Consider the following 14,443-nt stretch of genomic DNA (forward strand, 5'->3'; position numbering starts at 1 on the left):
TATACATTGATGTCAAAATTCTTCTTTCCTCCCGAAGTAACGCATCTCAAGAGGTCTAGTCCCGGAATTCAGTTCTTTTTTACCCCAACACTCTTGGACTATTTGAATTGAAATGAATAGACGCATATAGGCTAGCCATGAGCGATCTATAGCTACCATATAGTCTAGCTGACGTCTATTAAACTAGTTAACTGGGGCAAAAGTCTGCGAATTGCCAGCTCTTGTCTGTCGCGCGTTCATGTCTGGCTGAGACTTGGCCTGTCGCTGGTTTTAGGCGTCTGCCCATTTCGGGCGCCGCCATTGATTAATTGCACCGATCTTCGAGCTGGTTCCATGTCTAACTGCGTGTCTTATCTTCGTTCGCAGGCCGCGCATGATCCAGCGCTTGGTGGCTGGTCACATTCACAATGCGCAGGGCCATTCCACCTATGAGGTGTCTGCGGTGAGCGCCAACAGCAGCAGGAGCATTGCAATAGCAACCACAGCGCCAACAGCGGCAACAGCTACCACAACAACAACAACGACGACGACAACAACAACAACCCCCAGCCCAGCCACGAGAAAATCCACAACAACAGCCGCAACGAAACGACGCAAGGCCAGCAGCACTTATCGCCTGGCTAAGCCATCGCCATCGCCGTCGACGCCGCCAGAGCGGGAGCAGGATGACGACGAGGCGCTGCTCAGTGAGCCGGATGACTTCGATAACTGGGACAATGGCATACTGCGCTTGAGCGCCGGCTCCGGCAAGGAGGCGGAGTCGGCCAGTGGCAAGGGTCAAGGCAAACCGGGTAAGGAGGACGCGAAGAAGACTCTGGCGGATCAGGTGCGCGATGGGAAGTACGGCTTGATTGAGAAGGAGCTCTTTCGTCGCGTGCCCAAGCGTCCGGGCGTGCTGAGCTACGCACGCAATCCGGAGGTGCCACAGGACAACGAGCGCAACTTTGGCGGACTCAATGAGCAGGACATTTGGCTGGCCGAGGATCATTTGCTGGTGATCAAGGGCGGCGGCCTGAATGAGGCCGAGCTCAATGGCGGCGACAGCGAGCCGTGGCCAGCCATTGATGATTACGATGCGCCGCCGCGCCAAATCAAGCTGCCGGCGAATCCGGTGGTGCCGCCTCCATTTCCCGTGCAGCTCGAGCCGCATGGGCCACTGCAAATTATCCGAGATAATCAAATCGAGAGCCTCCATACGCCAGCTGTCAATGCAACGTTATCCGCTGTGGGCCAGCACGCGGCCTACGGCCAGGGCCATGGAGCTGCCCACGGCCAGGGGTCGCATCCTGCTGCCCGGCCGGGAACGTATGCGTCGCCTAAGACAGCTGACCCGGAGCCCAGCTACGTCTACCCGACGCCCTACGCGCCCTGGCTGCTCTATAACAACGAGACGCCGGCCGAGCAACCGCCGTCCCATCCACATCCCAGTCCGACTCCCAACGCGGTGCTAAGGAGTCCGCTGCTCGGGCCCTGGCTCATCAATGGACTCCACGCGAATGGCAGCGTCTCTGCTCCAGGCGCGCTGCACGCCAACATCAGCGACTTTGACGAGGATGATCCCTCGCTCTACTATCCGCCTGCCTACAGCTTTGTCTACCGCAGCAACTACACGAATCCGGTGCCGCCGGGACCGTTGGTGCCCGGCATTGTGCTACCCCCGCCGCCAGATCACTTTACCCTCTTGGAGGCGACGACCACGTCGACTACAACGCGACGTCCGTATAGCAGCACAACTAGCACTACGCCTAGCACTACCAGCACCACCACCAGCAGCAGCACCACTAGCACAACCACCACGCGAGCTCCGTCACGCCTGTCGGTCAAGTACAATGCCATCGGATACCTGCCGCCCGCACCACGACACCAGCAACAGCAGCAACAGCCGCAACAGCCTCAACAGCAGCAGCAGCAGCCGCCGAACAAGTACGTCGAGCGCGTGCCGGTGCCGGTGGCGGTGCCGATACCCATTTACCCCATCAACTATCAGCCGACAACGCCACGCCCACAGCCGCCCGCCCAGCTGGTGTTTGTGCCCAGCACAGAGCGGTCCAACGAGAGGGTGAAAGAGGAACGGGGCAGGGAACGGGAACGGGATAGGGAACGGGAACGGGATCGCGAGCAGGCGCCGTTGTCTAAATCGAATCCCATATACTATGAGTACTTCGAGGCCAAGCGCCAGCCATCCTCCCTCAAGTCGAATGTGATCAATGACTTCCTGGCCACAAAGCCACCCAAGCGACCGCACTACAAATCTCCGCCGAGTCCCGTGAACGACGTGGCCGTGGTTAGCATAACGCCCAAGCCACGCGTCCAAGTGCACTCGGAGTACGACGCGGCGCTGGGTCAGCTGCTCAGAAGCAACCTCATTTCCGCACCAGCGACGTCCCGCTTCCAGCCGCCCGACTTCGACAGGCAGCCCTTCCTGCCCATGGTCAACTACAGCGCCGACGAGCAGGACCAAAACGCCTTCAAGGCCATCGTCTACCAGCCGCAGCCACAACGCCAGCGTCAGCTGCGCGTGGGCAAGCACCAGCAGCTGCAGCTGCAGCTGGAGCCGACCATACAGCCGGGCCAGGAACAGGACTCCTCCTACCTGCCAGACTCGCTCCTGCTGCAGCGCCAGCGCCAACTGAGAGTCGGCAAGCAGCAGCTACAGCTGCAGCTGCAGTCGCCATCGCCGTCGCCCTTGCCCTTGCCCTACGATAGCCAGCAGGGCGTGTACAGCACGCCCCTGCCGCCATCCTACTTGGACAATCAGTTGCAGCCGCGTCCGGCCAAGTACCAGCTGCGTCCGCCCTCGCCGGCTCCACTGCAGTACTGGCAGCGTCCCGCGCCTCCGCCCCCGCCGCCGCCACCACCACAGTTCAAGCGTTTGCGCCACGGCAACGCAAAGCATCCCTATCCGCCGTACTTTGTGCCCAGTTACCCGAGCGGCCCCGGACTGGAGCCCCTCTACCGCCTGCTGCCCGTGCCGCAGCACAAGCACTGGCGCCAGAGCAACAAACACCAGCACCAGCAGCAGCAACAGATTCAAGTCCAGCCACAGCAGCAACAGCAGTACTATCCGGACCGAAACGTCAACATTGGCCACAGCCTGGCCAGCGACATCTTGGTCAACTACAACACCAACAATCAGTTCAATCCGCAGGCGGAGCTGGTGCCCCAGGCACAGCTAGGCCCGCCGCCGCTCTCCTACCAGGCGCAGAACGGGGGCCAGGCCACGCTGTGGTCCGACCGGCCCGTGCGACAGTCGCGCGCCCAGCTACAGGAGCAGGCCTAGGCCCAGGAGGTGGACCCGAAAGCTTGCTGTTCAAATGTGATCTAAAGTAAAAGCCGTTGGTGGGGGCCAAGTTGAGCCAGTTGTCAGTCGAGGGAACTAGTAAATGAAATAGTCAATGATTCATTCACACACAGTCTCAGTCTCGGTTTGAGTTGCTCCGACTCCGACTTTGGTTCCGATTTCCCAAAACTTCATTCAAATCAACAACAAATCGATAGCATACGCTACATAACCCAGCCCTGGCAGCCAACAACAACTCAACTGGATATTGAATATTTTAAATACAGTTGGTCACATCTGTTTCTTATTTAGCTATCCAATAAAATATGCAAGAAAGTTTCTGTACTTCACAAGCGCATGCAGTGTAAGCTATACATATATATTAATATATCATATAAATCATAACTAAATTGCATATATATATATACACATATATATTTGCGAATGCAAATGTATTCCGTACTAATAAAAAAAAACCTGGTGTAAATATATTAAGGTTATGACTTGTACGTTTTGTGTATGCCAAATAAGCGAGAGAAATGCGTTATTTGGGTGCTACACAGAATATAGTCTTAGGCAACAGGAGGAGCACAGAAAATAACCCTGACTACTGTTATTTTTGCAACTATCCTGCTTATAGCTTATAAACTTACTACAAAAATTTACTTAACAATTTTTTTTTTTTTATTTATTTAAATAAGCCGACCATTTTCGAGTGTTTTTCAAATTCCAGAATGCAAAACTCCGCACAAATTTGTATAAAAGCCATAATAATAAGTTCACTATAAATTAATTTAATGCACATAAGCAAGCAAGTAATTTCAAATTATATATTTAAATAGCATATATACATATACACATATATATTTTATATACATTATTTTTTTTTTTTGGTTATCTATAACAAAATTATTTACAAATAAGTGTAGCCGAAAATCATATTCATTTAAATAAAGCAATTAAAAATTTAAATTGTAACGTTTTTCATTTCGGAGGGAGATTGTGTGACCGGCGCATTGCTTTCAATGAGCACGCAGCCCTGGTACGCGTGAACAGCTGGCTGGGGCTGGAGCAATAAGAACAAAGAGAGCGTGAACAGCACAAAGAGCGTAAGCAGGCCAAAGAGAGCGCGCTCACGTCATTGTATGTGGGCGTGCTTATGTGGGTGTAAGTTCCAGCGTTGCGAATGTATGCGTACGTGTGGGTGTGTGAGTGCGTATGTGTGTATTGCTGAAGAAGGCGGTGGGAGGTTGGGCAAACAAAAATCGATTGCAACAGCAAATCGACTACAGGAAGCGCCTCATAATAAGGCACGAAGCCGCGACGAGAACGTGAACGACGCACACGAAATAAGCAGAGGCACTTGAATTGACTTTGGCCACCCCGCCTACCACGCTACACCTCCTCTGTGCCTAGCAGCCGTAAAATGATTACAGGCTAACGCCAAAAAAGAAAAAAAAGAGGAAGCAGCTAAAGGCAAATCAGCAGAAGAAGCGCAGCAACAGCAGAGCCACTGGTCGAGGCAGTAGAGCAGCAGCAAAAGCAAAAGCAAAAGTAACAGCAACAGCAGTAAAGCAGCAGCAGCAGCAATTGCCAGGGAGCCAAGCGAAAAGGAACAAAATTGAATTTTATCACACATTGAGGCCTGTCCGCCTGAAAATAACTAATTAAAAAAAGCTATTGAAAGCGAAAATTGCGCACTTGCTGGGCCGCGGAGAGTTGGAAAAGCGTGTGTGTGTGTGTGCGTGCGTGCGTGTGTGAGTGCGTATACGACGTGTACGTGTACGTGTACCTGTGCCTGTGCGAGTCCGTGTTCGTGTCCGTGTGTGTGCTGTGCGTGTATGTGCGAGTGCGTGCGAGTGTGTTGAGCGCTTCTGCTGCGCTTTTTTTATGCAAGCAAAAATTGCGATAGCGAGCAGCAGCGGCAACGGCAGCGAAAAGGCTAAAGTGGCGCCTACGCCAGACGACTGGAGACAAATGCGGCGAGCGTTGCAAAACTATGGAGCTGGATAAATGAAACAGAGCGCAGTTGAGAACAAACTCGAGTGGGAGCTGCAGCAGCATTCAGCCTGCTGCTGTCGGTATACATTGTGCGAGGCACACATACCAACGCGCATAGCTACGAACACGCACAAACACGCGCGCACACACACACACACGCAGTCACTCAGAGACATCCATTCAGTGAACGACTAAATCGCTGACACACACTCACTCACTCACTCACACACACACACACACACGCGCGCACGCACGCACACGGACAGCAAGTCGATAACGCACGCCAAAGGATACATAACGGGACAACGAGTCCAAAATAGCTGCAAGTGAAGTCTGGCTGCCGGGCGGCCCATTTATAAATAGCCTCTGGCAGACGAGCAACCAGCAGCACGCAGGTGTAAAATGGTAACAATGAACTCGGAGGCGGACAAAACACAGAGCAGCACGCAAGCAACCAATGCGCTGGCCATGAGCAGCGCACCGAAGTCGCCAGTCCCAGCGCCAACGCCAGCGCCAGCCTCAGCTCCAGCTCCAAATCCAGAACCAACGGCCGCTCCTGTACCAGCAATAGCAGTTGAAGCCCCAGCGGCAACCGAAGCAGCCATCCCAGCAACAGTGGCAACAGAAGTTGTTACAACAGCAGCAGCAACAGTCGCAGCAGCAACAGAGGCCACAACAACAACAACAGTCAGCAGTTCAGTGTCGAACGACAACAACAATGCTACTGCCACAGCTGATGCTGCAGCAGCAACAGTTGCTTCCGCAGCTGCAACAATTGCTGAGCCGGGACAGCAGCTGGTGGACAGCGCCAATGCGAACAGCAGCGAGGTAATTGCCGCTGCAGTCACCACCGCCACCGCCACCGCCACCAACACTAACACCACCAGCAACAGCAACACCAGCAACAGCGCCAGCGCTAGCAACAGCGCCAGCAGCAGCAGCAGTGCCAGCAGCAACAGCAACAACTGCACGGCAACTGTTGCCGCTGCCACGCCCCCGCCGTCTAGCAAGACGGTGAGCATTCGGGATGCAACGGCGCCAAGTGGCAGCGGCACCTCCACCACCAAGTCGAGCGGGCTGCTCAGCGTGGGCAGCAATCATCATCATCATCACCATCACTCCTCGCCCTCGCAGTCGCAGTCGCAGTCGCAATCGCAGCCGCAGTCGCAGTCGCAGTCCGCACAATCTCAGCCGCCGGCAGCGCCGTCCGTGCCGCAACAGCCGCCGCACCATCAGCGCGGCAGCAAAAACGAGGATGCGCCCAACATACTCGTCTACAAGAAGGTGCGTAGCGAATCGAATAAACTATAATAATGCAATAATCTAGACGAATCGATACAGACATACATATGTTAGGCGTACGAGGCTATGGAAAGATTTCCACTATTTCGCAAAAGGCCAATAGCGCAGATATCTCAGTTCGTAATAACATAAACACTGCCCAAAATAGAAAACAATTTCGTTTGCTCTTGAAATTTCTTACCGGGAATTGTCTTACCCTGACACAGGTTATATTACTTTTCTGAAAGCTCTTTGACATTTTGCATATCATAGCGTTGATCTAGTTATATTATTATACATAGATAGATTTTTATATTATACTTCTTAAAACATTTTTGGTTTTTACAACTATAGAACAAACAGAATACTTAGTTTAGGGAAAGAAAGAGATGCAGAATAAAATAGGCTCATACCAAGCATAATGGAATATTTTCGACATTCATATTAGGTCTAACCAGTCATACATATTATAATAACAGAAGTTTCTTTTCTTTCATTTGAATTTCACAATATTTCAAGTTTCATCGATTGAATTCAAAATCATTTCGAAGCTGCTCATAAAAATATTGTCTTATCCGATTGTTAATTGGAAGTTAAATTCCAAATTTCCAAATCTAAATAGATATATATCAAGATTAGTTATTCCTATTACCCCTACTAATTATAAACATAGTAAAAAATCACTTCTAAATTTACAACTGAAAAGAAACGAAACTAGAACCCAATCTTTCTTTATTTATTTATTATAAAAGTTATTGACAAAACTAGAGTCAACTTATTAAAGTGTACTATAAAGCCTAAAAGAATAATGCCTATCAATAATACCACCCGGTAGGAGTACTTTACCGACTCATTCTATGTTGGAATATATACAAAAATTGAATTTGAATAACATTAGCTGACAATACTATAACACTCTGTTATGTAACATAAGCTTAACATATCTTAACAGCATAGCTGTCTGAATGTCCTTTAGAGGAATGTTTTCGCACTTACTCAATTTCGAAATATTGTTGAATATTTGCAGATGGAGGCGATCATTGAGAAGATGCAGGCAGAGTCTGGAGGCGTGGCGGTGCGCACGGTAAAGGCGTTCATGAGCAAGGTGCCATCGGTGTTTACAGGCGCCGATCTGGTCGCCTGGATACTGAAGAACTTCGACGTCGAGGATGTCACAGAGGCGCTCCACTTTGCCCACTTGCTCAGCTCGCACGGCTACATTTTCCCCATTGACGATCATGCGCTGACCGTGAAGAACGACGGCACTTTCTACAGGTGAGACGGCGGTGCCTACTTTTAGACGCAGCCCGAAAATCAGATTGGAACCTGAACTTGAACTTGAACTTGAACTTGTTGCTCTAGATTTCAGACGCCTTATTTCTGGCCATCGAACTGCTGGGAGCCGGAGAATACGGATTATGCGGTGTATCTGTGCAAGCGTACGATGCAGAACAAGACGCGCCTGGAGCTGGCGGACTACGAGGCCGAGAATCTGGCCAAGCTGCAGAAGATGTTCTCGCGCAAATGGGAGTTCATATTCATGCAGGTGTGTGGGATATCATTTGATATATACTTCATAGTTAGCATATCTAAATTGACCAACTGGCAGGCCGAGTCGCAGAGCAAAGTGGCCAAGAAGCGGGATAAGCTGGAGCGGAAGGTTCTCGATTCGCAGGAGCGAGCCTTTTGGGATGTGCATCGGCCCATGCCGGGCTGTGTCAATACCACCGAGATAGACATTAAGAAGGCGTATCGACGCGGCGGCTCCAGCCATGGCACCGGCTCCGCTGGCGCCTCGGTGGCCAAGAATCCCGTCGAGCAGCTGACCCGCATCATTGCGCTGCGCAAACAGAAGCTCGAACGGCGCACAATCAAAGTGTCCAAAGCGGCCGAAGCGTGAGTACCCAAGATGCTCCCTTACTGGCTTTTCCCTACATCATTTGACCTTGTTTTTGATGAACCTTGTTTCAGTTTGGTTGCCTACTACGATCAGTACAATGAGTTCGACTACTTCTTAACCTCTCCGGAGCTACCCAATCCATGGCAAACGGACAGCACCGAGATGTGGGATACCGAGAAAAATAGGTAAGCCTCTCGAAGCGCCTGCTCTTCGAATTGAATCCACATTGAGCTCTGTCTCCCCATGCAGCAAAGATGTTCCTGTACGCCGGGTGAAGCGATGGGCCTTCAGCCTGCGGGAGCTGCTTAACGATCCCATTGGACGGGATCAGTTCACAAAGTTTTTGGAAAAGGAATACAGTGGCGAAAATCTCAAGTGAGCTACGCACCCGCAGCGGCAATCCTTATCCTCTTACTTATACTTACTCTCTTGCAACACTGTTCAGATTCTGGGAGTCGGTGCAGGAGATGAAGGCGCTGCCACAGTCCGAGATCAAGGAGGCCATACAAAAGATCTGGCAAGAGTTTCTCGCCCCCGATGCGCCGTGCCCGGTCAACGTGGACTCCAAGTCCGTGGAGCTGGCCCGCGAAGCGGTCAACTCGCCAAATGGCCCCAATCGCTGGTGCTTCGATGTGGCCGCCTCGCACGTGTATCACCTGATGAAGAGCGATTCGTATTCGCGCTATCTGCGCTCCGAAATGTACAAGGACTACGTCAACTGTTCCCGCAAGAAGGTCAAGTCAATACCCAATCTCTTTGGCGTGAAACGTTGAGATACGCTCCGGAATTTGCCTGTCGCGGGACTCGGCCTCGGCTCCGGCTGAGCCATTGTTTTTTGTGTGTGTGATCAGTCGTTGGCTGACTGGTTAGTTGGGGGGCTGATGGCTAGGTGGCTATGTGGCCGGATGGCGATCAATGTCCGGATCACATTGTGTGCTTGTTGTAATGTTTCGGAACAGTATGTAGTGCTCATATACTCGGACGCATACTCGAATCAATGTATATTAGACGTTGTTACTTATTACATAATAACCTACCAATTACCACTAGGTCGCGTGTGTTCTTAACGTCTCGTTTTGTTAACCGATCGACACGTTGCCCGTGTCCCGTGTCCCGTGTCCCGTGCAAGCGGTGCGCAGTCCTAGGCCGAAAGAGCCAGGACGACTCCGTTTAGCCGTTATCCGCTTCCTCGTTTCGGCCCAATTCGAAAGTCAACTCATTAAATCCTATCGAAAAAGAAACTGCCAAGAGCTTCTCGAAACAGGAATACAGCTGAAGATGAAGATGAAGATGAAGATGAAGTTAGGAGTAAAAAGCAATCGCCGCAAAAGGATGCATAGCATGTTGCAGCCACACGTTCAACGATGCTTTGCCATTGCCATTTCTAACTGTAACCGATAACACCAATACAACAGAGAACACGAACGTACGTGGGAATTACACGCACACACACACACACGCACATACATACGTTTCAAGTGTAATAATCAGTAAGGTAATTAGCATAACAAAAACAATAAAACTAAAGCAAATGCAAAGTCGAAATCGAAACCGAAAGCGAAAGCGAAAAGAATACCAACTACCGATGAGAGCCGAGTACATTGGCGTACTTCAACTTATACCTACATATACTTAAACTTATACTTATGCTTATACCTAAACTAATACTAATACTTATACTTACTTGTATTAGCATGTTACGAAGCTAACGGCGTTCAATCTAGACGAACCAATTGAATCAATCAATTCGAATCATAGATGAAAACTGGCAATTTCTTCTATTCCACTCTTTATTTTCGATCATACATATGTATGTATGTTTGTTTTAAATCCCGCTCTCTCTCTCTCTCACTCTGTCTCGCTCGCTCTGTCATTAAAAGTTAAACTAATGCACACACACGCAACTCCTCTTGCAGTGCGTTCCCATTTGTTCCTATGTTCCTATGTTGCTCTGTTCCTTTGTTCGCCTATTCTACAACACACACACACACACATACATACACATACATACATATATATATATATCGCCAAACGCAACAAACGTAACTATTGTTATATTACTTTTTTTTTCATTTACACGTCTCTGCAATTGTGTGTATATTGACTTATGTATGTGTGCGTGTGTTTACGAGGATCATACAGTGTTGGAAAGGGAAAGAGAAAGTACGTTAAAATAATTACGAGCTTTGCTAACGTAAAAGCTGTTAAGCGATATGAATGCAACTGAGAGAACGGGCGAGTGGGAGACAGAAAGAGAGGAGGAGCGAGATAGCGAGAGAGTGGATTAGCAATCAGCAGAGCTAAGCAGAGACGCACATATACACATACATATGTATGTATATTTGTATATGCGAATGAGTCAATGCTTGACGACAGGGCAATCTATCAACTCAATCGTTTTCTTCAGTTTCACAAATCGGTGCCCAGATACACACACACACACACACATAGACAGATGGACATGTATGCACATAAGATGTGAAGTCAGTATATATATATAGATGTATGTCTGTGTATGTGTATCGAGCAAGTCGTTCACGCACACACACACACACGTAAATGCTTCTCTGAGCACGCGACATGGAGCAGAGGAATGGAAAATAAAATAGATAAAAAGCGCTGCCTGCCTTTAGGCGGCGATTAATAATTGAAAATGTAGAATGAAACCCGAAAATCTCTTTGTGTATGTAATTGTATTGTATGTTTGTAAATGTAAAGCGGTGTCTAATTTAAAAACAAAACAAAAAACAAAGAACAAAAACAGAATGTAATCATATACAAAAGCAGCAGCAGCAGCTAACCAAATAATTATTAATTATAAAATATATTGTATTCAAGTACAATCTCAATGTGCGTCTTCTGTGTGTCGGTAGTCAAATTTAAATCAATTTCAAACAACTTATACTAAACTAAATACAGATTAAAAACAAAAACAAAACAAGTCAAGTAAAAATGGATAAGTGAACTATATAAATGTTTACAATTGCTGAATTGGCTTTTTACGAGTATTATATGTGGATGGATACAAATGTTTGTTATTTAAGTTTCTCTTATTGTTTAACGATTTCATTTGCGTGATGGGAAAAAAATTCACACAAACACAAAAAAACCTAAAAATTAAAAGTTTTGGAAAACTGTTTACGTACTTTGTTATTGTTTCCTCCATTGCCCACCGTTCTGTGAAAAAATAAAAAAAACTAATATAAACTATATAAGAGTACATAAACCATATGAGAAAACCACTAGCAAAAAAACGAAAAAAAAGAGAAAAAACTTAAGTAAGCGAGACAAAAGCTCTATACAAAATCTACTTAAGCAATTTGTGTCGAAGTATTTTATGTTGTTGTTGTTGTTTTTTGCATTACTTCGCTGTTAAGTGCATGATTTACATTTACATTTACAGTTACTAGAACCTATGTTTACCCAATCCCGTCAAGATTGTCTCGGGTAGCCGTAAATGCCAAAGCGAATACACACAAATACACAAATAAAGAAATAAAAATACAACTAAATCAAAGTAACTAACAGCAGCAACTAACAAATAACTGAATAAACAGATAAACAAATTAATAAATTCATAATTATAATAATAGCCCCCGAGTAAGGTATTCGAATCAGTCGTGCTGAGCATAGCTAAATGTATTGCACCTCTCTATGTATTTGAGCCGAAAGGATCACAGTATAATAGAGCTTCTAGTTTCTAGAATCTGCAGCCACCGTATTGTATCTAGGCTAGCTGAACAACTGGAAATGCAAGCGACCGCGTTTATTGTAAATTGTTTAACAAAACACTAAATAAATAAAGGCGCAATTTAAGTGAATTTAAATTGTGACCCCAATTACTAATAACCCTTTGTCTTTCCTATCAACCTACAGGTATTCCGACCATAAACGTGATATACCTGGCCGGGACATCCCTGACATTCTAAACATAGAGGTGCTAGATAGTGTCTTGAGCAAATCACGGGATACCCAATTGTAAAGTAGTCTTATCTATGTGTATGCCAATATAATCCTGTAACTGTAAGGCATCTACAGAGATCACCAAGCAACTACAATAAACCATCTTATTATCTAGAGCCTAGCACAATTGGCGAATAAGTAAGCGTATTCTAGTGGGGAGTAGTCGACTAGCAAATACCTTGTTGATACAATCATTATAGACTTTTTTATTCGTACATATATAAACACACAGTAAACTCTATTTTCAAATTTAATAGAATGCTGAAAGTTATCCACGTCGCACAAAGTAAATGGAGTAGAAAATCCCAAGTTATTTAATAGGTCAAAAGAACGTCATTTGGGAAAAGAGTTGAAATATCGAAAAAGATTGAAACATCATACTGAATACTGTATATATGTATACAAGAATTTATAGCATTAGAGTATTTGCCGTTCACGACATAGTTGCATTCCTATGTACATATATCCTGAATCCAGCCTCTACTTTAGGAGGGCTTAGAATATACACATCCATTTATGGATGGAGCGAGCCTTTGAAAGTAGAGTTAACTCTATCTATTCATAACTTTCGCTGGGTTTAGGCTATACAAGCACAGGCATTCTCACATTCACATGTCTTATCATCACTTTTATTTACATTTCATTTACAAATTCTAAGACCCCAGATCGAAATAGATCATCGATCGTGTTCAAACGAAAGATGTTGATGAGTTAAAGCAAGGGTGATCTAGTTGTGAAATGGGAATATCTACCTATTACAGTTTGCCAGATAAATGAATGAATGGACGTACACAATGACAGATAGACGCAGTTGTTATCCCTGATCAAGGATATGTGTATAGTTAGGACTCAGCTGTCTTCGATTGTTGGACACAGCTGAATACAGTCACTCAGTTCTCAAGGGAGTAAGAGTAGGACGACTTTAAAGCGAGTAGAAATAATCGAAAAACTCTCCAAAGTGTTGAGGTCCTTTAATGGGACTCTCAAACTTGTAAGCAAAATGGCCAGCATCAAGTTGTATTTCGGGCTTGGAGCATCGTTGGCCACATATCTGTTGTTGTCTGGCCGTGTGTTGTTTATATAGCGACTAGATAAGCCTAATGCCAATTGATAACGGCGCAGCAGCAATGACAGCGCTGAGGCAGCGCTAAGCTCTAAGCACTTCCCGTCACGAAGCTGGTCCCTCTCATAAAGTTCAAGTGGCTTATCAATGTGCCTCTGAATGCTGGCCAAGTTATCTGCACACGGCTCTAACTAAAAACCACTTATCTAATTAATGCAGGGCTCGTAAGCCACTTAGTCAGCTACCCACTTAGCCAGATAGACGAACTGCTACTGGGACCCGCACTGCGCCGGAGTCCGATAAGGCGCCGAGACGTGCCAAAAACTACAGAGAGATGATCAACATTTACAACTGTTGCTAATAATATAAACTAGCTTAGCTTTTTTTTGTTTTCTTTTCGGAAATTAGCGACAAGTAGAGCTTGTTCGATCAGAGCGACCCACTAGAGTCGTGTCGATCACGTTTTTGCTATAAACAACGCACAACACGCAATTTGCATGCGGGTCCGACAAAGGGACAGCGACTTTTTGTTGGGGGTGTTCGGGCGTGTGAAATTCCCCTGAAATCGTTGATCTATAGCGAGTCATTGTACTTGACTATCGAAAATAACGGCATAATGACGCACACATCCAATTCGAGTGCTACAACAAGAACAACAGCAAATGAGCAATAGATCAATAGCCTAGGATCTTGTTTAAATAATCCTATATAACGTCTGGCATAATCACATCCCGAACTTAAGTTTATTAATCCACATTCAGCTTTACATTTCGGGCTTAGATCATAACTCAAGTCAAAGACGGTTCTCAGTTAATTGTTATAAATGAGAACTGCTTGAACAGATTCACCGATATTATCTTTGCCTTGAATGAGAATATTTCTCAGTCTGTCTTTAATCCAAAAAACAGTAAACTTCATATAGCATAAGCATAGTTATTATTCTTAGTCATCCGGA

At 46.7% G+C, this 14,443-nt stretch overlaps 2 protein-coding genes across 5 annotated transcripts in view; both read left to right on the forward strand.

Annotated features, from left to right (window-relative positions):
- LOC108618968 (uncharacterized) overlaps positions 1-4,252 on the forward strand; it is a 57,894-nt gene extending 53,642 nt beyond the window's left edge. For all 4 annotated transcript variants that reach the window (XM_089474897.1, XM_089474898.1, XM_018015207.2 and 1 more), the window contains one exon: positions 367-4,252. In XM_089474897.1, the coding sequence (XP_089331023.1) occupies positions 367-3,280 (2,914 nt within the window). In that variant the 3' untranslated portion in view covers positions 3,281-4,252. The remainder of the gene's footprint in view (positions 1-366) is intronic.
- A 154-nt stretch (positions 4,253-4,406) lies between these two features.
- Positions 4,407-12,311, forward strand: RSG7 (Regulator of G-protein signaling 7). The gene is made up of 7 exons (XM_089474900.1): positions 4,407-6,565; positions 7,590-7,837; positions 7,925-8,108; positions 8,172-8,458; positions 8,534-8,647; positions 8,712-8,837; positions 8,908-12,311. Exons 1-7 carry the CDS (start codon positions 5,684-5,686, stop codon positions 9,233-9,235), a joined length of 2,169 nt encoding a protein of 722 aa, XP_089331026.1. The 5' UTR covers positions 4,407-5,683; the 3' UTR covers positions 9,236-12,311.
- The last annotated feature ends 2,132 nt before the right edge of the window (positions 12,312-14,443 follow it).

This window comes from Drosophila arizonae, chromosome X, assembly GCF_054131065.1.
Source record: "Drosophila arizonae isolate 15081-1271.41 chromosome X, UAZ_ARI_1.0, whole genome shotgun sequence".
Lineage (NCBI taxonomy): Eukaryota > Metazoa > Arthropoda > Insecta > Diptera > Drosophilidae > Drosophila > Drosophila arizonae.

Excerpts from the sequence above, each read along its gene's own strand:
- RSG7 (XM_089474900.1), top strand. The coding sequence starts at position 5,684 with ATGGTAACAATGAACTCGGAGGCGGACAAAACACAGAGCAGCACGCAA. Across the intron at positions 7,838-7,924 it reads AACGACGGCACTTTCTACAG|ATTTCAGACGCCTTATTTCT; the intron begins GTGAGACGGCGG and ends TTGTTGCTCTAG. Across the intron at positions 8,109-8,171 it reads GGGAGTTCATATTCATGCAG|GCCGAGTCGCAGAGCAAAGT; the intron begins GTGTGTGGGATA and ends ACCAACTGGCAG.